We start from the raw sequence: 25,486 nt of genomic DNA, 5'->3' as shown, positions 1-25,486 counted from the left end.
GATCCAGGGAAATTCCAGACCAGGGGTGTGCAATAATTTCAAGCGGAGGGCCGCTTACTGAGTTGTGACAAGCCATCGAGGGCTGCATGACAGGCAGCCAGGGGCAGATGAATATCAATTTTCTCAATTTTGTAGGGGCCCCGCGGGCCGGATACAATGGCCTGGCGGGCCGCATCGAGCCCGCAGGCCACATTTTGCCCACCCCTGTTCCAGACCCACCTGGAGAGGTGCTTCCCAAAGGGCCCCATGCAGGGACCCAGCGGGGCGCGTGGAAGGAGGAACCACTCCGCTCCTCCTGTTCATCCAACGGGTCCCAGCCAGCCTGGCCCCATGTCTCCAGTCTGTGAAACATAGAAAATAAGGGCTGGAAGAGAGCTCAGGAGTCGCATCTAGTCCAACCCCCTGCTCCAAGCAGGACCAGCCCCAGCTACATCATCCCAGACAAGCCTTTGTCTACCTGGGTCTTGGAAAACCTCCAAGGATGGAGATGCCTCCACCTCTCTGCGGAGCCTGTTCCAGTGTTTTACTACCCTCCTCATGAGAAAATTCTTCCTAATATCCAACCTCAACTTCCCTTGCTGCAGCCTGAGCCCATTGCTCCTTGTCCGGCCATCTGCCCCCACTGAGACCAGCCCAGCTCCATCCTCTTTGCAGCCCCCCTGCAGGGAGGTGAAGGCTGCTATTCAATCCCCCTCGGTCTTCTCTTCTCCAGACTAAATCAGCCCAGTTCCCTCGGCCTCTCCTCACCAGTCCTGTCCCCCAGCCCCACAACCATTTTCATTGCCCTGCACTGGACTCTCTCCAATGTGTCCACATCCTTTCTGTTGTGGGGGCCACAGCTGGACACAGGACTCCAGATGTGGCCTCCCCGGTGCCGAATAGAGGGGAAGAATCACGGCCCTCCATCTGCTGGCACCGCTCCTGCCGATGCAGCCCAGGATGCCGGTTGCCTTCTTGGCACAAGGGCACACTGCTGGCTCCTCTTCAGCGTCGTGTCCCCTGTCCCCCCAGGGCCTTTTCTGCAGGGCTGCTGCCCAGCCCGTCACCCCCAGCCTGCACCAGTGCAGGGGATCGCTCCCTCCTCAGTGCAGGACTTTGCACTTGTCCTTGTTGAACTGCATGAGATTTCTTTTGGCCCAATACTCCAATTTGTCAAGGTCACTGAATCCTAGCCCTACCCTCCAGTGTACCCACTACACCCCCTACCTTGGTGTCATCTGCAGACTTGCTGAGGGTGCACTCCATCCCATCGTCCAGGTCACCGATGAAGACATTGAACAAAAGCGGCCCCAGGACCGACCCCTGGGGCGCTGCACTTGATACCAGCTGCCAACTAGACATCGAGCCATTGACCACTACCCTCTGAGCCTGATGCTCCAGCCAGTTTTCCATCCACCTTGCAGTCCACCAGAATCACCGGAGCCGAGTCCTTGAGCCAAAGGCCGTAGGGTTGCACTAGCCAGCAGCCTGGGATCTGTTCCAGCTTCGCATGTGCCTTGGAAGGATCAAGCGTCTTTCTCCCGGGAAGGTGTCCAAGCATCTTCTCCACTGTCCTTGGCCTTGATGCCGTAGGACCAAGGGCCCCTTCCAGGCCTCCAAGCCCAGTCCCTGGTATTGCAGGGACCCGTGTCGATACCGATCCAGCTCCATCTTAAAAAGGAGCTGGGTTTTGTGCCTCTCCCCAGCACCGCTGCTCAGGTGGGCAGAAACCTGCCTCTCATTTCCAGCCTACGCGTACTCCTGGCTAGCTCACCTTGATTAGTTCCTGCCCTTTCGCTGAAGTACCTCTTCTCCCTTCCTGACAGCCCCTTAGAGCCGTAGTTCTCAATGTTTTTTGGCTCGAGGCCCCCTCGGAAAATGCCACCGCTTCGTTTTCACTCCTTTTCGACTGCGGAAAAAATAACAGCCGTTTTCTTTCTTGCAAAGAGCTCGGAAAGACACAACAGAGCAGAATGCTTTAACGCAGTGCGTTCCTGTTTGAGATCTCTGGGCTGATCTTGTGAATCGTTCCTGCCCCTGCAGCACCCTTGAAGGGATCTCGAGGCACCCCAGGGTGCTGGGGCACCTGGTTGGGAATCACTGCCTTATGGAGCACATCTCTCTAGTTTAGCTGGGTGGGAAATATCCTGACCCTGACAGCTGCTTTTATGGTGCCCAAGGACTCGAACGCGCTTCGCACGTCTGAATGACTTTGTCCTCCGTTCTCCTGCGGAGCCGGGCACGCAGACGGCGGCTGGTTTCAGGGTCTCTCCTGGGGCTGTCGGGGCTTCTGGACTCCTTCCACCTCCCTCCAAGACTCAAGGAGGCTTGTGTGCAACGTTGGTTGCGAAGGTCCCAAAGCAGACGATGGAAGCACCGTGCCCGGGAGATGATGCCCAGTCTGGTGCGACTGTCTGGGGTGGATGCAGGGTCCCAAATCCTAGCCTACGATGCTGGCAGCCAGCTGGATCCACCAGTTTGGATGAAGAGATGCAATGCCTTTTCGCCTCCCGTACTCCTCTCCCCTTCGGCTCCCGGCATCCTGCAGTCCCTGGTTTAGGGGGCCTTGCCCCTTTGCTCAGGGTCAGGCCAATGCCACATTTGGGGTCAGGAAGGGATTGTACGCAGTGGTCAGATTGGTGTGGTCTGGAGGGGGTTTGCTTCCCCTGTAGCAGGGGCACGACCTCTCCCCAGGGTCTCTTGAGCATCTATTGACAACATTTCACAGTTGCGGGATGTCGGCTGGTGCAGTCCCCCGCGTTCCCGGGGGCAGGTTCGGGTGCAGCGTTTGGTGTCGTGTCCGGGTTGACGGCGGTTTCTCTAAAATTGGATGGTGGGTTGGTCTGGCCTGGTTTGCACAGGGCTGATCCTGCCTCAGGCAGGAGCTGGGCCAGATGTGACCTGTGCAAATCCCTGCCAGCCCCGCGGCAAGTCTTTCTTTATGACTGCTTCCTACCTGGCCAGCAAACGTGTCCCTGTGTGGGCACCTGGCTCTATCTCGTGACTGCTGGCCTTGCTCTGTGCTGCTGTACCCACTAGGCAACTTCATGGGCAAGGCTGTGCAATGATGATGGATGTCCCAGGCGGCAGGTTCAACTTCCAAAGAAAGCTATGCAAATCCATCTGGTCAGCACTGCCGTGGCCACTGGCAGCCAGCCAATACGTATTCAAATGGACATTGAAATATTGCCCTCCGACCATCCACGTGCCATTCCCACGACTCCCCCTCCTGCATCCAGGTGAACAGAGGGAGGTTCTTGATCCCAGCAAGAGTCTGTCCATTGCAGCCCGAGACCGAATCGGGTTTCCTGCACGTCTCGCACCCCGTGTTGGAGCGACTCTGCTCAACAGTTGCTGTTCAGATGCTAGTTTTTGCATCAGTGGAGCTGGACTCTTCTCGATGGTGACTGATGACAGGACAAGGAGCAAGGGGCTCAAGCTGCAGCAAGGGAAGTTGAGGTTGGATATTAGGAAAAACTTTCTCACAAGGAGTGTGCTGAAGCACTGGGACAGGCTGCCCAGACAGGTGGTGCTGTCTCCATCCTTGGAGGGTTTGAAGACCCAGGTGGACAAAGCCTTGTCTGGGATGATGCAGTTGGGGCTGGTCCTGCTTGGAGCAGGGGTTGGACTGGATGTGACCTCCTGAGCTTCCTTCCCGCCCTCGTTTCTGTGATTCAGTGATCATCCTGCAGCCCAGAGGGGTTTCCCACGAGGAGATGGCTGTACTACTGTAGCAAAAAACATCTTTTCTCACATACAGGTTGCACTTTCTCCCCCCAAAAATCAGCTCCCCAAAACAATGGTGCGTGTATCAAATGAGGAAGCCGGTTTTCTGCCTGGGGTTTGATTCCTGCTGCACAGGGCAGCAGCTGTTGCATTTCTATTTGGGTAGCGGAGGGAGTCAGTTGACTTGATGGTTCATTTTTCTTTGCTCATCAGGTTTTAACAGCGCTCTCTCCTTTTTAGTGCTCTTGATTTTCTTCCACTAACCCAGCTAGCCTTTCTTACTGCACTTTTGCTGCCCGCCAGCTGTTTCTGGTCTGTCTCCTCTTCTTTCACAGCCTCGGAGACTTTTTAGCTCTTTTCAAAGTGATAAATCTGCCCCCGTGGAGATCAGTCTTCAGCAGCAGCTAGGGTTTCAGCTTTAGTGATGTAGGGAAGGGAGGGTGAGTCCGCTGAAGATTGGGCTCTGTCCCTGCTTTATGCAGCTGTAACTCTGGGAAGATCTTTTTTTTTCTCTTTCTGCCTTTGGAAACAAAGTTTGTATTATATTCAGGGACATATTGTGTGTGAGAGTAGTACAGTAATTATGCCCTGAGGCAGGAGCAAGGGGTTGTCTTTCCATCTGGGGTCTGAGTGACTGATGGTGGGTTTATGGAGCTCCCTTTCCACGTGAGAGGTGCAGTGATGTTTCCTTAAATAGCTTCAAATATATGGATTTATTCAGCTTATTATTATTATTTATTAAGTGTGTTTATTCAACCAGGTTCTTTGGAGCTGGGGTGCCACCGGAGACTGGAGAACGGCCTTTCCCTGCCCGTTTGTAGCCCTAATCGTTCCTAGTCGGTCCCGTCTCGTCGTCGCGGTGCCGGCAGCTGGGTTACTATAGCGCTCGTGGCGGGCGCACAAAACGACCGATTCCTGCCATCAATATTTAAAGGCCTCGCTGGTCCTTTTGTTTACTCGTCCCTGTTTCTCCATTTCCCCCGTGTAATTGCTCGCACGTTATCTGCTCTTCCCTGTCGCACGCGTAGGAGTCTGATATTACAACATCCTCCATGAATCTTTTATATGAAAGCAAAACAAATGTGCAAGCAATAATTAGACTTTTTTCGCACGGCAGGAAGCGCGCCGTCGTTTCGCCGGGGTCGGGATCCAGGTCTCGGCTGTGCAACTGCTGATGGCGGGGCGGGGAGGGAGAAATTTTCCTTCGCGGTGCGTGCACGCACCGGCTTCGCCCGTGCACACGCTCTGTTTGCAAGCGTGCTCGTTGGGGTGATGGCGGCGTAGGATTCACATCTGCCCCTTCCCAGCTCCTTGCCCGTTCTCATCGTACATGCGTCTCATGCAGCCCTCTTGCTCATTAGCAATGGGTTTACATTTAAATCTGTGGGTTTGGGGTTTTTTTACCCCCTGCCGGAGGTGCTCTCAACAGACCTGTTACGTAGATATGGGTCGACTAGTTTGGCCCAAGACCGTGGGTTGGCCTCATGTCCCTGGCAGAAGGTGGAAGAGGCAGGGGTGGGTAGGGGGCATCTGTCCTGCCGGCAGGCCACTTCCCTGTCTTTAATTGCAAGACATTGCTTTCAACCCAGCCCCGTTCATCTTCGTACCCGTCTGTTAGCAGTCACTCCCATAGCACTGGTTATCCTCGATCTCCGTATCGGCGTCCGGGCCGCCTCCGAATAGCCAGATTCTTGCCGTCGGCTGCTTCCCGTAGCCCTGAGCTCTGTGGCTTGTTTCCTCCTAAATGTTTATTCATGTTAAACTTCACCCATCGGGTCCTGTTAAATGGCCCTGCCACCCCTGACCTTTGAGCCTCAGCCTTGACCTTGACCTGAATGTCCCTGCCACGCTTGGGGGGTTGGACTGCATGACCTCCTTCCAACCCAAATTTCCTGACTTTTTTATGATTCAGTGACCCGGGTAGAGCAGTGTGTGCTCAGAGCACCATGAGGATGGACGGCCCAGGGGGTAGCGGTTAGGGACCTAGAGTCAGTCCCCAGCTCTGCCACCGATTCAGCTCTACAACCTTGGGCAAGTCACCTTGTCTCCTTGTTCCTCTGAAAAATGGAGCTTGTAGCTCTGTGCCCCGGGGGGGATGGTGAGGGTAAACCTGCTGGGACTCGGACACGGCGGTCAAGGGGGTTGATGTCTCAACTGAGTTGGGCAATGGGACAAGCTGCCCAGGAAAGTCGTGGGAAGAAGAGGCGTCTCTCTGGGTGTCTGTGCAGGAGAGGTAGAACAAGCAGTGTTAAGGTCGTGGGTCTTTGTAACCGCAGCGGTCGGCTGCCTCTTCGTCCGCGCCACCAAACCTGCAGAAGGAGGTTCCTGACCTGGTATGAAAGGTGCCGCGTCTCGGCGTGCTGCACCCCAGTCGGGCGGCTGCTCGCGGCCAGCGTCTCCGGCTCCAGTCGAGCCGCCTCCGTGCTTCTCCAGCAGCCGGTCGTTTCCTCGCTGCCGCTGAAAAACCTGCCTTCAGCCTCTTCCTTGGGCATGGCACGGTCGGTGCCCGAGGCTCACGTGCAAACTAAAGCAAGAACGAAAGGCAGAAAAGAAATTAGCAAAGTCTGCAATTATGACTTGGCAAAAATTAAAGGTACAGGAGGCAGGTGGCTGCGTCTGGCCAGACCAGGTGTACTCTGCGCCCCGCGCCGCAGGGCCGGGGCTGGCTGCCCTTTGCTTGCAAGCCTGTGAGATGTAGTCCTCTTGATTGGGGTTGGGGTTGCCTGGGATCTGTCGACAGAGCAACCTCAGCTCCATCGTCTCGGGAATATCGGCTGACGGCCACGTTCGGAGCCGAGTCGGGGTGGTGTCTTTTGGAGCAAACGTGCCCCAGGGTTGCAAAACCCCACCGGGAACTCCCGGCAGCAGCAGGAAAAAGGGGAGCGGCATTTTCCAACCAGCCCATCCGGAAACCACAGCTGCGGGCTCCCGATCCAACTCCGGCGGAGCCGAGAAGACGCTACAACCATTTCATTGGAAACCTTCAGGCCCCCGCTTCCCCTGCGCTGCATGCGCGGCGCCGGGCTGGTCCGGCGGTGACCCCCTTACCCACTCGAGGGTGATAATAAGCATGAGAGAAGTAGGTTAGAGTTCAGAGCGTGCTGGAGGCGCATTGATTTTTCATTGTCGCCCTCTTTCACCGAGGAATTTCTCTCGAGCCCTTTGGCTTTGCAGAACCAAACCCGTCACGGGCCGCGCGGCGGAGGGTTTTTGTTAGCGAATGTCAAGCATCCAGATGCAGAGATGCTGATAATTTTTTACAAAGTCGTGCCATTGTTTGGCTCCTCACAAAGCTGCCTTTGAAGAACGTGAAAGGGTTTAAAACGCTACGGATAAATAAAAAGGGTGCGTGTCCTGGGAGGGGGATGAGCAAGGCAGTGTTTGGACTCCATTTGACAGGCTGCAAAATGCGGCTGGAGTTTAGCAGGGGTCTCTGCACCACCTGGCGAATAAATGATCCATCCTGTATATCCCCAGGCTTTGTCTAGCGGCTTCCAAGGCAAAAACCTCATTGACTTTTGTGCCTTTTTGTCTTGCCGCCGGGCTCCTTTCGGCTTTGCTCTTGGCTTTCAGCGGCCTTTCATGCCGGCTAGGTGTAGCCGCTGTGTGACCGGCGGCTAGTCGGCAGCGGTTTCCTGCCCCGCAGAGAGGCACCGCTGGCCGCGTGTCACCAAACGGAGACTCACAAGCGTCTGAAAGGCTCGTGCGGCAGAGCTGGAGGGGAGGGGAAAGCCGATCCTCGCTGGTTTGGGGCTCGGGAAGTTTTTGAGCCAGCGGTTTGCAAAGGAATGAGACCCTGCTAGGGCCTGGGGGGTACTTGTGTGGGTCAGGATGGGTAGCGCCCCGCTGTTCCCTCCATGGCTCTCCGAGCACGTTGCAAAGGAAGTCAACGAATGCGTTTTACCAAGATGGGGAAACTGAGGCACAGAGAGGCCAAGGGGCATGTCACCCAGTGCACCAGTCACCCAGCCTGGCGCTCTCAAGTGCTCTCCCCACCAGGCCGCACTGCCGTCTGGTGCCAGGAAGGGACTGCTAGGACCGAGCTCGATGTCCAAGGGGACCTAGAGCTGAGCTGTTCCCCCCTGTTGACTTGAGCCCCCTCTCCCCCGTCACTTGGGCTGGTGCTTTCAAGGCCCCGATCCTGCCCTGGGATCCCGTCACACGGACCCCTCCGAAGGTCCCTGCCGAACCCTCGTTGCAACTGGTGAGACTTGTCCCGAGTCTGGTGGTGGGACCTGGGCCGCGGGCATAGAGAGCCCCAGCACGCCGTGAGCTCAGCCTCCCTCGTAGGAAACGACGTTTGGTGACCCCCCGAGCCGGCTGAGACCAGCGTCTCCCGCACGCTCTGCTTTCGCTCACGTGGGGCGATTAAAAACCGGTCCAGGTCTGGACAGACGAGCCAGTTGCTGGAGCTGAGGGTGGTGGGAGCTGACCCTGCATCATCTGTTCCCCGGTTGCTGTTTCATGTGTCTGCTCCTATCCCGGGGGAAGTGCAAGCTGAACCAGGACTGCTTACCCCTCCCTGCCACGGGGGTGTTCAGGCGTTATCGTGGCCTGAGTCCAACGGCCGAGCCTGGAACGGGACCGGGTCTCCACGACCCGGCTGTGATTGAGCTTCCACTTCCCCTGGGATAGGAGCAGACACACGAAGCAGTTGCCGCAGCCTAGCTTATCCCTTCCCCTTCCCCCGGGCACGACGTGCCTGCCTGTCCACACCCACCGGAGTCGCGTCCCCTTGCAGAACTTGGAAACCTGTTGGAAATGGGCCGGGGCCAGACGGGCTGCTTGGCACCACGTTAAACCTTGTCACCTCCTTCCCTGCAGGTGCCCCGGACCCCACCGCCGGGGCCAGCATCGACGACGAGAACTGCTGGCATCTGGATGAGGAGCAAGTGAGGGAGCAGGTGAAGCTGTTCCTCTCTCAGGGAGGCTACTATGGCTCCGGGAAGCAGCTCAACTCCATGTTCGCCAAGGTGAGGAGCTGCCCGCGCTTTCGGGATTTGCGAGTGCTCCGATTTGCCCGGGGGACTTTGCCCAATTTTTCGCGTGTTCGAGACTGGAGAGACCGCCGCGTAGCGCGGGGCTTGGCATGTGTCTCAGCAGCGAGCCCATCGGACTCAAAGGTTTCTCTCCCCCTCTCTTCCCCTGGCGCAGGTCCGCGAGATGCTGCGGATGAGGGATTCGAACGGGGCCCGGATGCTGACTCTGATCACGGAGCAGTTCATGGCCGACCCGCGGCTCTCGCTCTGGCGCCAGCAGGGCACGGGCATGACGGACAAGTGCCGGCAGCTCTGGGACGAGCTGGGTAAGGGTCGCGGATGCATCCTGGAGGGATGGGGCTGGGCTGGGAAGAGCAGGTGGACCCAGAGCCAGGGACTTTTTTTTTTGGTGGTCTCTTCTATTGGACCAGCTGCATGGCTGGGAGAAATGAGGCATGCTGTCAGGCACAAAGGTCCCCCCCGGTATCCCCCCGCCATGCAGGCAGCAGGCGCTGCAGGAGTCTGGGGGCTGCACTGCGCCTAGTGATGGGGGCGTTTCCAACAGTGCATGGGGGCCAGCACTTGAGACACTTTGATATCTGTGTCATTTAATTAGGATCACAGGAAAGCAGGGCTGGAAGGGACCTCGCGCTGCGTCCAGCCCTCTGCTCGAGGCAGGAGCATCCCTCACTAAATCGCCCCAGACGCGTATCTGTCCAAGCTGCTTTTGAAAACTTCCTAGGATGGAGATTCCCCTCCTCTCTAGGAGCCTGTTCCAGTTTGACCCTCCTCAGAGTCAGAAAGTCCCTTCTCATCTCCAGCCTCAGTTTCCCCCGCTGCAGCTTGAGGCCGTTGGTCCTAGTCCTAGAAAAGCCCGTCTCCATCCTCCCTGCTGTCGCCCTTCAGGGATTTGAAGACCGTGCTCAAATCCCGCCTCGGTCTTCTCCAGACTAAATAGCCCTGGTTCTTTCAGGCTTTCCTCATCAGTCTTGCATGTTGGTTTTGTGCACTGCTTTAAAACGATACCAGGATCTGGTGCAGACAGGCTGCGGGGTGGAGCGCTGAGAGTTGTCTCGGCCCAGCCGGGGTGTAGGGGCACGCAGAGATGGGTCGGGGAAAGCACCAGTGGTGCAAGAGAGGACTCGCACCAAAGTACGACTGGGTCAGCCAGGGCATGAGTGTGAGAGCGGGTCGGGGCAGGTGTAGAGAATAGCCGATGGTTTCATAGATGCAAAGAGCAGTCGGGCTGGAAGGGACCTCCTTAGGTCCTCTAGTCCAACCCCCACCTAAACCAGCAAAACTATGGTCAGCCCTGGCACGATACCAGACATCACACCTGAACCTGCCCCAGGGAAAGCCGGGGCACCGCGGCAGATGATGCCAGGCTGCTGCAAAGGGGCTTAATATCTCTTGAGCATCCTGTGCCCCTGCTGCAGAGGAAGGCAAAGCCCTCCCCAGTCTGGACCAGTCTGAGCAGGGGAAAAATCCCCTCCTGCCCCCAGTGTAGCGTTGGGCTGAGCCTGAGCGCAGAGGCAAGACCCTCCAGCCAGGACCCTGCGGGTTGGTGCCAGCAGGAGCATTGGCCCGGCCGGGGCTGCACCAGTGCCTCTGAGCAAGGTGGAAAAAAAATAACCTGACACACATTGCAGCAGGCAGGAGCGGCAGGCGAGATCCTCTCCCAGCCCCGTGCAGCACGCAGAAGAGCCCAAAAGCTTGGGAAATACCTATAGTGGAACATAACCTAGATCAGCCCTGCCCAGCGATATTGGTGGGGCAGAGGGAAACCCTCTTCTTAAACCCCTTCAGTGATGGAGAGTCCCCCCTTCCCTGGGCATCTATCCTTGTCCTGGCAGTGAAGAAACGTTTCCCAGATCCAACCTAAACCAGCTTTGCTGCAACTTGAAGCCGTGGGTTTGTAAACGCGGTGCAGCCTCCCGCTACACCCCCAGGTGCAAGAACAAGAACAAGGGGATGCTTGGTGACATTGCCCAGGCAGCCTGATACGCCGCATTGAAAGCAGGTTTCCTCACTGGAAACGGCACCTAGAGGAGCTGTGGACTCTCCATCCTTGGAAGTTTTCACGAGCCGGTTGGACAGATGCGTGTCTGGGATGGGTTAGATCCTGCCTGGAGCAGGGGGCTGGGGTAGACGTGACCTTGGTGAGGCCCCTTCCACTTCCTTCATTCTTGTAGTAACCTGTGGGACTCGCCGCCACGATGCGAAGGTGAAGGAAGATTTAGGAATAGGGTTTGGGAGATTTCTAGCTTGACACAACCAGCCAACAAACACCGATCTGGGCGGTCGCTAGCAGGAGCGTTTGCTTGGTGCAATTCGGACGTTCCCCGATTTGCAATTCAACCGATGCGTCTTCGGCATAAAGCCTTGTCCGTCCGATCCGACCAGCCCTTTTCCTGGCTCTGCTCTAGGAAGGAGGAAATGGGCCCTTTTTGGGGACCTTTTCAATCAGTGATGATTTGTACAAATGCTGCATCCCGGCCGTGTCTGGGACCAGATCAGACTGTGGATTTGCGCGGAGGAAACAGGATTTAGCTGGATTTTATGCTTTAAGACAAGGGCATGGGTCATTGGTCTCTGTCCCATCAACTGAGCATCTCTTAGACGATGGGTCTTGGAGCCAAAGGAAAGAACTGCTGCCGCCTTTGTAAGTGAGCTGGGCACCTGTGGGGGTATCTGCCCCTGTGCATTAGTATTTAAGATGAAGTCCTAATTAGAAAAAACCCAGATGAAAAGCAGCTGAAGTGCGGCCTGACCTCAATCTGCCGGGAGCCGGGCTGTTTATCTCCACCATTTGTTTACAGTCGGGAATTTCAGCCGATTAGACCGGCGGCGGGGGGGGAATTTCTTTTGAAGGCTCGCAAGTGGGGCTGTGGAGCATCAGCGGGCGTCCTCTCGAGGGAGAGGGTGCGGGAAACCCTCAGGCTCTCTTTCCCTCTGCCCCACCAAGATCGCTGCGGTTGCAGCCAAGGTTTTGCTTATTCGAGCCTCGATGTGCTCCATAAACTAGGGAGTTCCCAGATAAAACTCGCATTGGATTCGTAGCACTCAATGGACCGAGAAATAAAAGAGTCCTCTTCACCGAGCCCCGTCCTGTCCCTGGATGGCTACAGGATGTCTCCGGTGCTCCTGGTGCTCGCTCGCTCAGCTTCGGCTAGCGGAGACCGCGCCGGGCAGGTTTTGGGGGCTTTAGAGAGGTGGGAAAAGCTTGCAACAGTCTCCAGTGGGCGAAGGGGACCAGAGAGCCTCCTCTGCCGCAGAAACCCGGTCCGAGTGCTGCTGAATGTGCCGCCCTGCAGCCTCTTGGCCCCAGGGGTTTGGCTGCTGGGGTGAAGCCAGCCGCCTGGTTTTGGCTTCCCCACGAGCAGCTCCTCTCCCCAGCTCGCGTCCGTCCCCTGGGGCCGTCGCTGCTCTGGTTATTGAACTGCGAGTGGCTTGTTAATCATCCCGGGGGGACGAGTTAAGGCAAGACGCTTGGGATGCGGTCCCAGACGAAGCGGACGGCGGCTGGCTGGAGGCTGAGACCGTCCCTGGGGGTGCCCCGCTCTTCCCTTGCTTAAACCCCGGTCATAACATGAGCAGGGGGAAGGCATGAGGCTGCAGCTCGGGCCCGCAGCATCGGTCTGAGCCGAGCGCAGGGGCAAGACCCTCCAGCTGGGCTCCTGCGGGGTCGGTGTCAGCAGGAGCATTGGCACAGCCCAGCCCCATCCCCAGCCATTAAAATGCCGTGCTGGGAGCACGGTCAGGTTGGTCTTTGGAGATGCTGCAGCTTTGCCAGGGTGTTTTGAAGCAGGCTTTGAAGTGCAGTTCAAAGGAGAGAGGCATCCTGGCAGACGGGAGCGCTCGCCAATCCACACTAGACGGGGCAGCGGTGGGGGGGCCTTCCCCGCCACCTCCAGAGATGATCGTTTAGCTTCCTTACAGAGCCGGGCTTTATTTTCCTTTTGAAACAGAAGCTGCTAAATCCCCCTCCTGGGCTGGAGGCAGGTTGTGTGCAGCCAGTCTGTGAACCCCCCCCCCCCCCAGCTTTCCTGGCAGGAAGAAGGATGGAGGTGTGAAAAACCCTGAGCCTGGATAATGCTGAGTAGTGCGTGTGTGTGTGCATGTGCGGTCTCTCCTTCCCCGCAGGGGCGCTGTGGGTGTGCGTGGTGCTGAACCCCCACTGCAAGCTGGAGGAGAAATCCTGCTGGCTCCGGCAGCTGCGCAAATGGAGCGACATGGACGTGTGCCCCTTGGAGGACGGCAACTACGGCAACGAGCTGCCCAACATCACCAACGCGCTGACCCAGAGCGCCAGCCACAGCCAAGGTGAGCGGCGCCCGGAGGACCCAAGTCCAGGCACAAGCCCTCCAGGAGCCTGGGGGTGGGGAAGGGGTCGCTGTGCCCATCTCCAGCTGGAAAGCGCCCGATGGGTTCCCTTTGCAATGACCCCGTCAAGGCCAATACCTCGCTGCCAAACCCGCCTCCCTCTCTCTCAGACTCGGGGCCATTCGTTCCCTTTTAAAGAGCCTGGCTCTTCTCTTTCCCACCGTCACGATGGATCGGGCTGTGGGGTGTTTGGCTTGTGTCGACCCCTTGGCCCGGGAGCAGCAGTGAAGCAAAGCCCAGGCTGACGGCGAAGCTGGAACCAGATGGGGAAGGAAATTATATGAGCGTTAAAGCACTGGTGATGGTGGCGGGGTGATGGGCACCCTTACCATGGGCTCAGGGCTGCTCCCTTCATAGAAAAGTCAGGTGGGAAGGGAGCTCCAGAGATCAGATCCAGTCCGTCCCCTGCTCCAAGCAGGACCAGCCCCAACTCCATCATCCCAGACAAGGCTTTGTCTACCTGGGTCTTAAACACCTCCAAGGAGATTTTGCCACGGATGATGGGAGCTGCCCCCCAGACAAACGTTGGGGCAATGGCTAGAGCCGCACAAGCCCGCACTGGGCTCTAGGCACTGTCGTGCCTGCGCGTTGGGTGCCGATGGGGACGTGAGCCTGGCACCGAGCTTGTAAAATGTGGGCGCTCCTCAGAGCTGCGTCTCCTGCCCCGTCTGGGACTGTTCTAGCAGCTGCTCTGTTCATTTTGGGGGTTTGGCCCATTCGACCCTGCTCGGTACAGAGCCCGCCTCGGCCAGCCCAGCACCGAAACGTCCTCTGCAACCCCGACAAAGCGCTTCATCCCTTTGGTTTCAAACACCGTCTTCCATCCCCCTGCACCCGCTTCGCCCGAGACGGGCCTTAATTGAAACCTTCTGCTCTAGCAGCGCCTCATTCTGCTGCGCTGTAATGGGTTTTCCATGTATTCGATGCAGCCAGCGTAGAAAGAGGGGTGAAAAATAGCCCAGCCGGGTTGGGAGGGAGGTATCTTCTGGGTGTAATTAGTGCTCTCAGCCTCCCCCCCTACGCTGAGCCCGCAGGGACCCCACAGGGGTATCAGTCTAGGCAGCCCGCCACAGCTCAGCCCAGATCCCCGTGCACCCTCCACATCTCCCACCTTGTCTCGTCATCAAGGACCAGCTCCATGCAAAGCCGACTGGACCTGGCTCTGCCCTGTGGTCGGCTGCAAGCAGCGGCATCTCCTGGTGTCTGGGCATTCACTGCATGACTGGGGCTCCCGGGGCACATCCGCACCGGTGCTTACACCTGAAGGTGGAAGTGGTGCTCAGTGGGAGTCCAGGAGCCCCCGGCTCAGGGTTTTCCAGACTCCTGATACATGAACCATGCTTCTCTTGCTGGATTAGACTCAGTGGCATGCTTTGCTTTCGCACCTGAAAAGGTGCCTGTATAAATACAGATTTTTGTTTTTTTGCAAAACCTATAAGTGGCTCCACTCCCCTGCCAGAGGGAATCGCCCCGGTGCTGAGACGTACCAATAAGAAACAACTCAGTAATTTGTCAGAGTTTCACAGCATCTCAGCTGGAAATCACCGAGCTGAGATCATAAAATCATAGAAAACGAGGGTTGAAGGGACCTCAGGAGGTCACATCCAGTCCAACCCCTGCTCCAAGCAGGACCAGCCCCGACTCCATCATCCCAGACACGGCTTTGTCTACCTGGGCTTCAAAACCGCCAAGGATGGAGATGCCACCACATCTCTGGGCAGCCTGTTCCAGTGCTTCACCACCTTCCTAACAAGAGAGTTTTTCCGAGTATCCAACCTCAACTTCCCTTGCTGCAGCCTGAGCCCATTGCTCCTTGTCCTGCCATCTGCCCCCACTGAGACCAGTCCAGCTCCCTCCTCTTTGCAGCCCCCCGGCAGGGAGGTGAAGGCTGCTATTCAATCCCCCTCGGTCTTCTCTTCTGCAGACTCAGTCAGCCCATTTCCATTTCAGATCTAAATTCACAAGGGTTGTGCAAGGGGCCTTGAGGATCTGCGATGTAGCTGGTGCCACATAAGGGCGGCTGGGGCAGGATCTCACCCTGCCGTGCCCAGCTCTTTCCACGTCTTGCCCCCTTGTCTATACCTCGGGGGTACGGGCTGCTCTTACAGGGTCTCATACTGGGGAGCACCCCCGCAGCCCCTCTTGGGAGCATGGGAGGAGCAGAGGGAAGGGGCCAGGCTGCAAAACACGGCTTTGTCTGTGCATCTTCCCTGCTCATGGCACAGCGCGCTGGTGGGAGCTTCGTGCAGCCTCCAGAGGAGCAGCTACAGGCACGGGTAGGGTAGCTGGGCAGGTGGAGGGCATCGGGCAGGGAAGGAGAGGTACCTGTTAGGGAGACGGAGGCTTCTTGTGCTCCAGGCCCAGGGGCTGGGTCTCGCCTGCAGCCGCATGATGCCGCGTGTCCTTTGCTTTGCAGACTCCCTGGCCAGGCCACGGCGGACCGTCTTCACCCGGGCCATCGAGGGCTGCGACCTGCACTGGCAGGACAGCCACTTGCAGCGGATCATCAGCAGCGACTTCTACGTGTCCCCTTCCTACCAGAGGGAGGGGGAGAGCCTGCTCTTCAATTCCCAAGGACAGCCCCTCTGGCTAGGTAACTCCCCCGCCGGCGTCTGGGGCATTTGGGCGGCCTTGCGTCCATCTCCTTGCTGGGCTCTCTGCCGTCACCTCGAACGCAGGGACCCGGAGTCACGGCGCCGGGGGGCTGGCAGGGGTCACATCCGATCAGCCCTGTGCAAACCCACCCAGACAAACCCAGTGTCCGTGCCGTCGACCCGGACACAAGACATCACACCCGATCCTCTCCAGGGAGGTTGTGACTTCAGCCCAGACCTGACTGTTTAGCAGACGCAATGCAACAGGCCCCTGGTTCCTCTTATTTAGAGGCTTTTCCAGTGCAATGAAAGCTGCAGGTGATGCAGAGCCAGCTGGCATCAGGCGCCGTCTCCCCGCCCCGAACGGGACGTGGTGCCGTTGCCTGCCTGCCCGGCTCCAACACGGCCTGCTTGACCTTGCCTTGCAGAGCATGTCCCGACTGCGTGTGCCCGGGTGGACGCCCTGCGCTCCCACGGCTACCCCAAGGAAGCGCTCCGGCTCACCGTGGCCATCATCAACACGCTGAGGTTGCAGCAGCAGCGGCAGCTGGAAATCTATAAGCATCAGAAGAAAGGTAGGGGCTGCTTTCGGCCGGCGCAGAAGATGACCCGCCTGGCGTGACCCAGCGGGTCCCTGCGGGGTTGGTGCCAGCCCAGTCCCCATCCCCATCCCAGGTTGCAGCCAGAGACGTAAACCCCCCCGACACACGGAGCAGCAGGACGGGGTGGGGCGTCAGGGGTGGGATTCCTTCTCGGCTCCATGCAGCAACCAGCAAAAAGCGCATCGTGGCTGAACGCGGGCAAAGCAGGCAGGGCTGGGGCAGCGGGTGCAGGCTGCAGCCGTCCCCGGGGTGCACGGTGCTGGGCACGGACCTGGCCTTGCATCTCGTGCTCTCCGCATCCCCCTCCCAGAGCTGCTGCAGCGCGGAGCCACGACCATCACCAACCTGGAGGGCTGGGTGGGCCACCCGCTCAACCCCGTCGGCTGCTTGTTTCTCACCTTGACCGAGGCTTGTCGGCTAGAAGAGGAAAGCTGCCTGGAGATCTCAGGTACCGGCTACGCCCACCGGTGAGCCCTCGAGGGCTCCTGACGGCCCGGCCCTCCACCTGCGCCAAGTTTCCCGGTGTTTTTTATTCCCCGATGCTTCCTTAGAAACCCCGTCCAGCTCTATGTCTCGTTTTGGCCCCTGGTGTTACCTCCAAGCACAGCAGTGGGTCCTGTGCCCCTGTGTCTCCTGCAGACCCCCGGGCGGGCAGCGGTGCTGGGCTCTCTGGGTCCACTCCTGCCCCTCTAATCCGTCCTGCCCCCTCCAGACGCCGGCGACGCCAAGCCCCCCGTGTACCAGCACGTGCCGGTGGTGACGGGCAGCCTGGACAGCGGCGAGTCGTACCTGGCCCTGGCGCTGGAGGTGGCGCTGGTGGGGATGGGGCAGCAGCGGGTGATGCCCGAGGGGCTGTACGCACAGGACAAGGTGTGCCGCAACGAGGAGCAGATCATCGCCCGCCTGCAGGAGCTGGAGCTGGACGCCGCGCTGGTGCAGACCCTGCGCAAGCAATGCATCCTGCTGCTGGAAGGTGGGTGCTGCGGGCAGGCAAGGGGCAGCCTGGCCGTGCCCAGCCACTGCTCGTGGTCCTGCAGATACCACGAGGCTCAGACTTAGAGACCCCTGGGAGGTGCCGCAGGGGACCAGGACCAGGCACCTCCAAGGGCTGGGGTGGTCCCCGAGGGCACCAGGAGCCGAGGGAGCTGCGGGTGTCGGGAGGCTAGGGCGGGCGCTGACGAGGCTTTGCTTTCGCTCAGGGGGGCCCTTCAGCGGCCTGGGGGAGGTGATCCACCGCGAGAGCGTCCCCATGCACACCTTCGCCAAGTACCTGTTCTCCGCCCTGCTGCCGCACGACGCCGACCTGGCCTACAAGCTGGCGCTGCGGGCCATGAGGTGCGTGGGTGCGGGTTGCCCCCGGGGTGCAGCACGGCATGCAAGAGCCGCCGGGTCCTGTCTCGGGCCTCCCCGCACCCGGGGTTAGAGCCGGGGCCGGGTTGAATGGGGCACGTCCAAAATGCCAACACGATGGGATCATTGTTGCCCCAAGAAGGAGGGTGGGAGAGGGAGGTGAGAGCTGGTTCCCTGCTACCCGGAGCGGGAATAGCGCTGCCGAGCGCCGGGCACGAGCACACCGGCATGGTCGGGTGGAAAGCAGCTCGCGGCTTTCCCAGCGCTCGGTGAATCCATTCGTGCCCAGCGCTGTCTGGAGCCGGCTGGGGCCAGCTGGGAGCCGGTGATGTCTGATGTATCCATCCACCCCCGTCAGGCTGCCCGTGCTGGAGACGACCGCCCCGTCCGGAGACGTCTCCCACCCTCACCACCTGGTCTCGGTGGTGCCCAGCCGGTACCCGCGCTGGTTCACCCTGGGGCACCTGGAGTCGCAGCAGTGCGAGCTGGCCTCCACCATGCTCACCGCCGCCAAAGGTGGGTGCGAGTCCGGCGCCCCTCTCCCCCCACCCACAGCCGGGATGGGGCCTGCGGGCTGGGGTCCGAGTGCAGGGCACGGGGGGCTGGACCCGCAGTGGGTTTGCAGCGTCGTGCCTTTGAAGGAAGCACGGGTGGCAGGGGATTCCCCTGGGAGAGAGTGGGTGTGTGTGATTGTGTTCGTGTGTGTGATTCCCTGGGGGCAGAGGGGGAGTGTGTGTGTCTGGGAGATCCCCTGGGAGCGTGTGTGTGATTGTGTTCATATGTGTGTGATTCTCTGGTGGGAGGAGACAGGGAGAGAGAGTGTGTGCATGCGTGTGCATGTGTGAGATCCCCTGAGAGACAGCGAGTGCATGTGTGACATTGGAAGAGAGAGTGTATGTGTGTGTGTGTGTGTGAGATCTCCTGGGAGAGGGAGTGCGTGCATGCATTTGTGAGGGAGTGTGTTCGTATGTGCAATTCCTGGGGGGAAGGAGGGAGTGTGCATGTGTGTGTGTGATCCCCTGGAAGAGAGAGAGTGTGCGCATGTGTGAAATCCCCTGGCAGAGACAGAGTGTGTGTGTGTGTGTGTGTGTGTGTGTGTGTGTGTGTGTGATCCCTTGGAAAAGAGAGTGCGTGCGTGTGACCCCCTGGAAGAGAGAGAGAGTGTGCATGTGTGAAATCCCCTGGCAGAGACTGTGTGTGTGTGTGTGTGTGTGTGTGTGTGTGTGTGTGTGTGTGTGTGTGTGTGTGTGAGATCCCTTGGAAAAGAGAGTGCGTGCGTGTGTGTGACCCCCTGGAAGAGAGAGAGAGTGTGCATGTGTGAAATCCCCTGGCAGAAACAGTGTGTGTGTGTGTGTGTGTGTGTGTGTGTGTGTGATCCCTTGGAAAAGAGTGTGCATGTGCGTGTGTGTGACCCCCTGGAAGAGAGAGTGTGTGCGTGTGTGTGTGTGTGTGTGAGTGACCCCCTGGAAGAGAGAGCGTGTGTAATTGTATTCATATGTGCGTAATTCCCTGGTGGGAGGGGAAAGGGGGAGAGCGTGTGCACGCATGCGCACGTGTGAGATCCCCTGGAAGAGAGTGCGAGTGAGTGTGATCCCCTGGCAAGAGAGAGCGCGCGTGTCTCTTTCCAATGAACTTGGCTGGACCTGAAGCCCTCCAGGAGCCCTCTGCAGCCTCTCAGGGGGTCCGGGGCGACCCCTGGCAGGGGTGCGAGGGATGGGGGTGGCCGAGCTGTCGGCTGCCAAAACGGGAGCGATGGCGCGTGCCAGCGGCATCACAGCATCTCGGGGCCGCTCTCCAGACCGGGTCAGACGGGGCCAATCCTGCCTGGAGCCGGGGGCTGGGGTGGACGTGCCCTCTGGAGGGCCCGGCCAGGCCGGGAATGGCCAGTGCACCGCTGGCTGTGCGGACACAACAGCCTGGGAAGGCATCAGACCACGTGCTGCAGGCAGAGCTCTCGGGCGGGCAGAGCCGGACACCTCCCTGGGTGGGATCCTGGTGACAGAGGCTTGCTGAGCTCTCATCCCTCCACCTCGTCCCCACCTGGCTGTGACCTCTGGAGCGTCTGGCCCCTCCGCACTTGGGGTCAGGAAGGAATCAGACCCAGATGAAGGCCCCAGGCGGGTCTTGCCTGCGTTGACCCTTGATGGGTCAAGTAGAAACCTCAGGGTGTGAGTGATGGGGCAGTGCGCCCAGTAGACTGTTCTGCCGGGCAAGGAGAGGTCATAGCACACGGGGATGTCCCGTGTCAAGGCCAAGGGGAAGGTCAGAGGGGACTTCATCCCACATGACTGCAAAGGCACAGGCCATGCATGAGCCTGGGGTCAGACCGGAGGGCGCGGGCGATGGACTGAGCTCTGGCCTCTCCGCAGGAGACATGCTGAGGTTGCGCACGGTGCTGGAAGCCATCCAGAAGAACATCCACTCCTCCTCCCTCATCTTCAAGCTGGCCCAGGATGCGTTTAAGATCGCCACGCCGGCCGACAACAGCTCCGACACGACGCTGCTCAATGTGGCGCTGGAGCTGGGGTTGCAGGTAGTGGGCACGGGGTTGCAGTGGGTGGCAAGGAGAGAGGCAGGGGGCATCCCTGCAGGGAAAAAGCAAGGGGCTTTAGCAACCCCATTCGTGGGGGGTTGCTTTGGGGACACCCAAGGGAGTTAGTGGGTTGTGACTGCAGCATTGGACCATTGCACCTCGAGCTGTTCCCGAGCGGGTCCTAAGTCCATTCCTGGAGCTCGGCGAGCTCTCAGAGGGACCGGGCCAGTTTCCGAGTTAGCATCCAGGTGCCCGAGGAGTCCCACTGCCTCTTGGGGCAGCTTCACTTGCCTCTAGGCAGGAACGAGGGCAGGTGGGGTGGAGAGCAAAGCCAAGAGCCCCAAGGCGAAGGGTGACGCCGTGTGTTTCATGCTCCAGGTCATGCGCATGACGCTGTCCACCCTCAACTGGCGCCGGAGGGAGATGGTGAGGTGGCTGGTCACCTGCGCGACGGAAGTGGGTGGGTACCGCTGGTCTCCGCCGGGTTGCGGGAGGGCAGCACATCCCCACCTTGAATCCTGGGCCCCCCTGTGCTGTGACCTTGGCCGGCGCGGGGCCATATCCCATCGCAGCGGGTGGGAAGTGGGCAGGTGGGGAGGGTTCGCTGAGGGCAGCACCCAATGCGTCGGCCTCCAAGAGAGGTGCTTCGCTCGAGCTCTAGGGATAAATCCTCCAGCCTGGGCAGGAGAGGGTGCGGGGTGCCCTGGAAGGTGATACTGCGCCCTTCTAGCCTTGGATTTGGTGGGTCTGAGTGCCCTTGTCTCACGCTTCCTTCATGGGCTAGGGGAGATGGGATTGCCAGCCCCCCACGTTGGCAATTTAGATCCCACCTCATGCCTCGGAGACCCCAGCCAGGTTGTTCCCACCCCAGCCCTTTTGCTGAGCACTGTGTGCCCCTATCTTGCAGGCGTGCGGGCGCTGGTGAGCATCCTGCAGAGCTGGTACACGCTCTTCACGCCCACCGAGGCCACGAGCATCGTGGCAGCGACGGTGATGTCCCACAACACCATCCTGCGGCTCAGCCTGGACTACCCGCAGCGGGAGGAGCTGGCCAGCTGCGCCCGGACCTTGGCGCTGCAGTGCGCCATGAAGGACCCGCAGAACTGCGCCCTGTCGGCCCTGACGCTCTGCGAGAAGGACCACATCGCCTTCGAGACGGCCTACCAGATCGTCATCGATGCCGCCTCCACCGGCATGACCTACTCCCAGCTCTTCACCATCGCCCGCTACATGGAGCACCGGGGCTACCCGCTGCGGGCCTTCAAGCTGGCCTCGCTGGCCATGACCCACCTCAACCTGGCCTACAACCAGGACACGCACCCGGCCATCAACGACGTGCTGTGGGCCTGCGCCCTGAGCCACTCCCTGGGCAAGAACGAGCTGGCCGCCATCATCCCGCTGGTGGTGAAGAGCGTCCACTGTGCCACGGTGCTGTCGGACATCCTCCGCCGCTGCACCATGACGGCGCCGGGCCTGGCCGGCATCCCCGGCCGCAGGAACTCGGGGAAGCTCATGTCCACGGACAAGGCGCCGCTGCGGCAGCTGCTGGACGCCACGATAAGTGCGTACATCAACACGACGCACTCCCGCCTCACCCACATCAGCCCGCGGCACTACGGCGAGTTCATCGAATTCCTCAGCAAAGCCCGGGAGACCTTCCTCCTGGCCCAGGACGGCCACATCCAGTTCGCCCAGTTCATAGACAATCTCAAGCAGATCTACAAGGGCAAGAAAAAACTGATGATGCTGGTGAGGGAGCGTTTCGGGTGAGCACGGGCACGGCGCGAGGACGGACGACGACAGCGCCGACGACACCAACCCCCACCGGCCGGTCTCGTTGCATTCGACCGTTTCACATCCGCTGAGGATTCGAGGGTACATAAACCAAAAGACAAGCATGGGAAGAGCGATCCTTTTTGTTTTGCTTCGTTTTGTCGTTCAGCCTCCTGCACTCCCGAGCGTGTCGTACGTGGATACCAAAAGCAAACCTGGGCACCCGATACCTCTTTCCTGCAGGACGCGGTGCCCAGAGGCTGCGACGCGCCGAAAAAGAAAGAACAAGCAAGAGCAAAGCCAATGGCAGTGCCGGGAGCGGCGGCTTTGCAACTCGCGGAGACTGGCAAACTCCTTTTTTTTTTTCCCATTTGTGAAGATACTGAAATGAAAGGAAAAAATAATAACCCCCCCCAACAAACAATGAAAGTAACTGTTCTCAGGGATTGCTTACTAAAAGTAACAAAAGAAAAAAAACCATTTATGATACTGTAAATACTATAGTATATGTGTCAATTATTAAATTGTAAAGTTATAATTATTTATAATTCTGTCTTTTATTTGGGGGATACTTGAAATTGTCGGGGGCCAGGACGGTTTTTTTTTTTTCATTTGTTTTTTAATTTAACGAGAATCAATAAAAGCAGGAGGAGACACGCGAACGTTTCTCAGGTTTCCCCGGCTCTCCGGTGCTGGATGCGGCAAGAGGGTGGGGGAGGGAAGACGCCGGCAATTGGAAACCGATGCAGAGCGATGCAGGACCCTGGCGCGAGGAGCGGGACCACACGGGCCAGCAGACGGGCCCCTCTGCATGGACACGGCGTGGGCTCGGATCCTGCGGAGATGGACGCTGGCTGGAGACCGGGCGCTCGCCTCGCCTGGCGTCTGCCGGAGGCATCGTGTTGTGCTTCCACGGGGCCAAGCCGCCGGGAGGAGACGTGGGTGCACGAAGCTCGAATTTGGGCCTTCCTCTCCGCGTGTGCATGTGTGTGCAAGAGGTGTGCGGGCACATGCATGTTGGGGCGGGGGCAGGAATATGCCACGGGCTCGATTTTGTCCTCTCATTTCCTAGCCATGCCCACGCCTGTGCGAGGCAGGCCCACGCCACCGCCTCCTGCTGCCCCGTGACTTGGACTGGATTGGGCCGGAGGGAGAGCAAGGCCAGCTTTTTGTATTCCCCGTGTCTTTGTGTTCCCTGGTCCCATGTGTTCACCCCTACACGGGTCGGGAGGGCAGGGGGGGGAGTGACTTGTAGCTAGAGAAAGTGGGCTAACGACCTACCGTCGGGTTCGGTTTTCTTTTGGTGTCTGCGCGACGGGCACAGGCAGCCGGTTGTGCGCGGTGTTGGTCGCTGCACAAGTATCATTCTCCAACCAGTCTGTTTCTTTCTCTTTCTTTTATGTCCACCCCCTTGTGTGCAACTCTTGACCGAACCTTTCGTAATAAAAGGAGACAAACGCACGTACCGGTGGCTGCTGTTTCTGTCGCTGCCCCTGGCGCCTGTAGCCTTGCTGGGGGCCCCGGGCTTGGCTGCCGCGCTGTCTGAAAAGAACGAATTGCGGGCCCCGCCGTGGGACAGAGAAGCTGCCCCCGGGCAACATGGGTTGGCGTCTAAGCCGCCCTGGGCAAGGTGGGCTGGTGTCTGTGCTGGCGGGACACGAGGACCTGCTTTCTTCTGTGCTGCCAAAGCCAGGGTAGCTGCGCCCGCACCTCGTACCTTTCGCGTGCCCATGACGGGCTACCGCAAAGGGCAGCGCTGCCTGGCGCCCATGTCCGATGGAGGAAGGACGTCCCAGCTCTGCCTCTGGGGTCTGGAGAAGAGGGGCAGGGAGCAGCAACACCCGAGCTGGGTTGGGTGCAGCTTTCCTGGGTGCTCGGGGCCAGGCCAGGATCCCCGATCCTGGACACAGCTGGCCGCTTGTGCAGGACCCAGCCCAAGTCCTTGTTGTGGCGATGGGTCACGGCCAGTCGAACACAGGTTCTGGGCTAGGACCAGCGTCCACAGCAGGCGTCTTTTGGCTGCGTCTTTGTGGGCCTGATCCTGAGCCAGCAGCCAGGGAGCAGGAAGCGCTCAGCCTCTCCCAGGATCAGGCCCTGAAGTCCACCCATAACCAGAGGGGAGGGAGAGCCTGTGGGCAGCGCTCTGTCCGCTCGAGCCAAGCAGGCCCCAGGGGAAGGGGAGGACCGGGCCTGGGATCCTGGGGAACAGCAGCATCTCTGCTGCCAGCAACGGCCCCGCTGCTTTGCGCTCCCCACGGACCCTGTCGTGGTTTCAGGATGCTGGAAGTGGCGACCGGACAGACCTCCGCTCTTGCCCAGGTGAAGCCCCCTGGGCCACAGGATAACCCACCGTGGGGGGCAGGGGTCCAGGGTGGTCAGGCAGGGGCAGCACAAGGGGACCCCGGTACCACGTGGGGAGTCCCATGGCCCCATCCTTTAATGTGGTGGGGGCCACAGGCACTGCAGGGGTTGAGCTGCAGGTGAGCCCCCCACGACGAGGCACAGCACGGTCTCGCCTCCCTGCGCTGTGGGCCCAGGCTGCTGGCAGACTCAGGCCGGCAGTGCCGAGTCGGTGCTCTGGGGTGGGCAGGTGCCCACGGTGCCAGTGACCGGAGACCGGGGGAGGGATGGCGTCCTCACTCAGCTCCCAGATTGGAACTCAAAGCTCACGAGGCCTGCGATGGCACCTGAACCCAGGCATCTGGAGACCCAGGAAGAGCCCCTTGCCCAGGCCCAGAAGGCAGCCAAGCGGCATTTTTTGGAAGCAGACAGGACCCTCCTCTTGGCCTGGCTCCAGGTCCCCCCCTGGGAAACCCCAGGCACAGATCGTGCCTCCCCGCCTGGCTGGTAGCCTGAGAGGCTTCCCTTGTACGAGCTCCTGCCAGCTATCTTGGGGTCCAGCTAGCTTGGCCAGGATGGGTCTGGTCTGAGCCATGAGCCAGCTCCCCCAACCCGCTGCAGGGAAGCCTGGGCATGGGCACTGCTTTCTGCAGCCAGCTTGCTCCGCCAGGGCCCCTGCCCTCTTCCCAGGCCCTGGGAGCATGTGGCAGCTGCTACCAGCCAGCACAGGGTCTGCGTGCCAGGCTCCAGCACAGGAGCAGCTCCCCTCCTTTTCCATCTGGGCCCTGCTGCCTGCGTTTGGCTTATGGGAATCACTGGGAGCACGACAGCTCCAGGCACATCCCGTTTATCTGGCCTGGACCCAGACCCTAGCACTTGGGGGAACATCGCGTGCATCCAGTCTGCTCTGGGCACAAGGCAGGATCCCATCTCCACCCGCCCCTGAGCTGCAGCTCCAACAGGGCACAGGGGCCTGTGGATGGCTTTGCAAGCACTGCCCTGGGGAAGCTGGCACCGGCTCTGGTGGCAGAGAGAGGCAGCGTGGGGCTTTTGTGACCTACTATGGCTGTGCAGCAGAGCTGGCAGCAGCACAACGGTGCCCTCATGCCAGCATCTGCCCACCTGGAGCTCAGCTTCCCCTGTCCTCTCGTGGGCCCAGGTGTTCAGACACTGGCAGCTGTGGGAGGTGGTGGTGCCTATGCCAGGGTGAGCTCAGGCCCCTGCCTT

General features: G+C 59.6%; 1 protein-coding gene across 1 annotated transcript in view; it reads left to right on the top strand.

The window, feature by feature from the left end:
* The window catches only part of ZSWIM5 (zinc finger SWIM-type containing 5), a 121,107-nt gene extending 98,647 nt beyond the window's left edge, over positions 1-22,460 (top strand). Inside the window, exons 3-14 of the mRNA XM_019489443.2 lie at positions 8,530-8,678; positions 8,860-9,010; positions 12,828-13,007; positions 15,484-15,660; positions 16,090-16,236; positions 16,574-16,711; positions 16,976-17,236; positions 17,463-17,598; positions 17,972-18,129; positions 19,983-20,146; positions 20,525-20,606; positions 21,054-22,460. Of these exons, the coding sequence (XP_019344988.2) occupies positions 8,530-8,678; positions 8,860-9,010; positions 12,828-13,007; positions 15,484-15,660; positions 16,090-16,236; positions 16,574-16,711; positions 16,976-17,236; positions 17,463-17,598; positions 17,972-18,129; positions 19,983-20,146; positions 20,525-20,606; positions 21,054-21,916 (2,606 nt within the window). The 3' untranslated portion in view covers positions 21,917-22,460. The remainder of the gene's footprint in view (positions 1-8,529; positions 8,679-8,859; positions 9,011-12,827; positions 13,008-15,483; positions 15,661-16,089; positions 16,237-16,573; positions 16,712-16,975; positions 17,237-17,462; positions 17,599-17,971; positions 18,130-19,982; positions 20,147-20,524; positions 20,607-21,053) is intronic.
* Positions 22,461-25,486: the final 3,026 nt, after the last annotated feature.

Source organism: Alligator mississippiensis, chromosome 5 (genome assembly GCF_030867095.1).
Source record: "Alligator mississippiensis isolate rAllMis1 chromosome 5, rAllMis1, whole genome shotgun sequence".
In the NCBI taxonomy this organism is placed as follows: Eukaryota; Metazoa; Chordata; order Crocodylia; family Alligatoridae; genus Alligator; species Alligator mississippiensis.
This window is presented reverse-complemented; position numbering and strand designations above follow the sequence as displayed.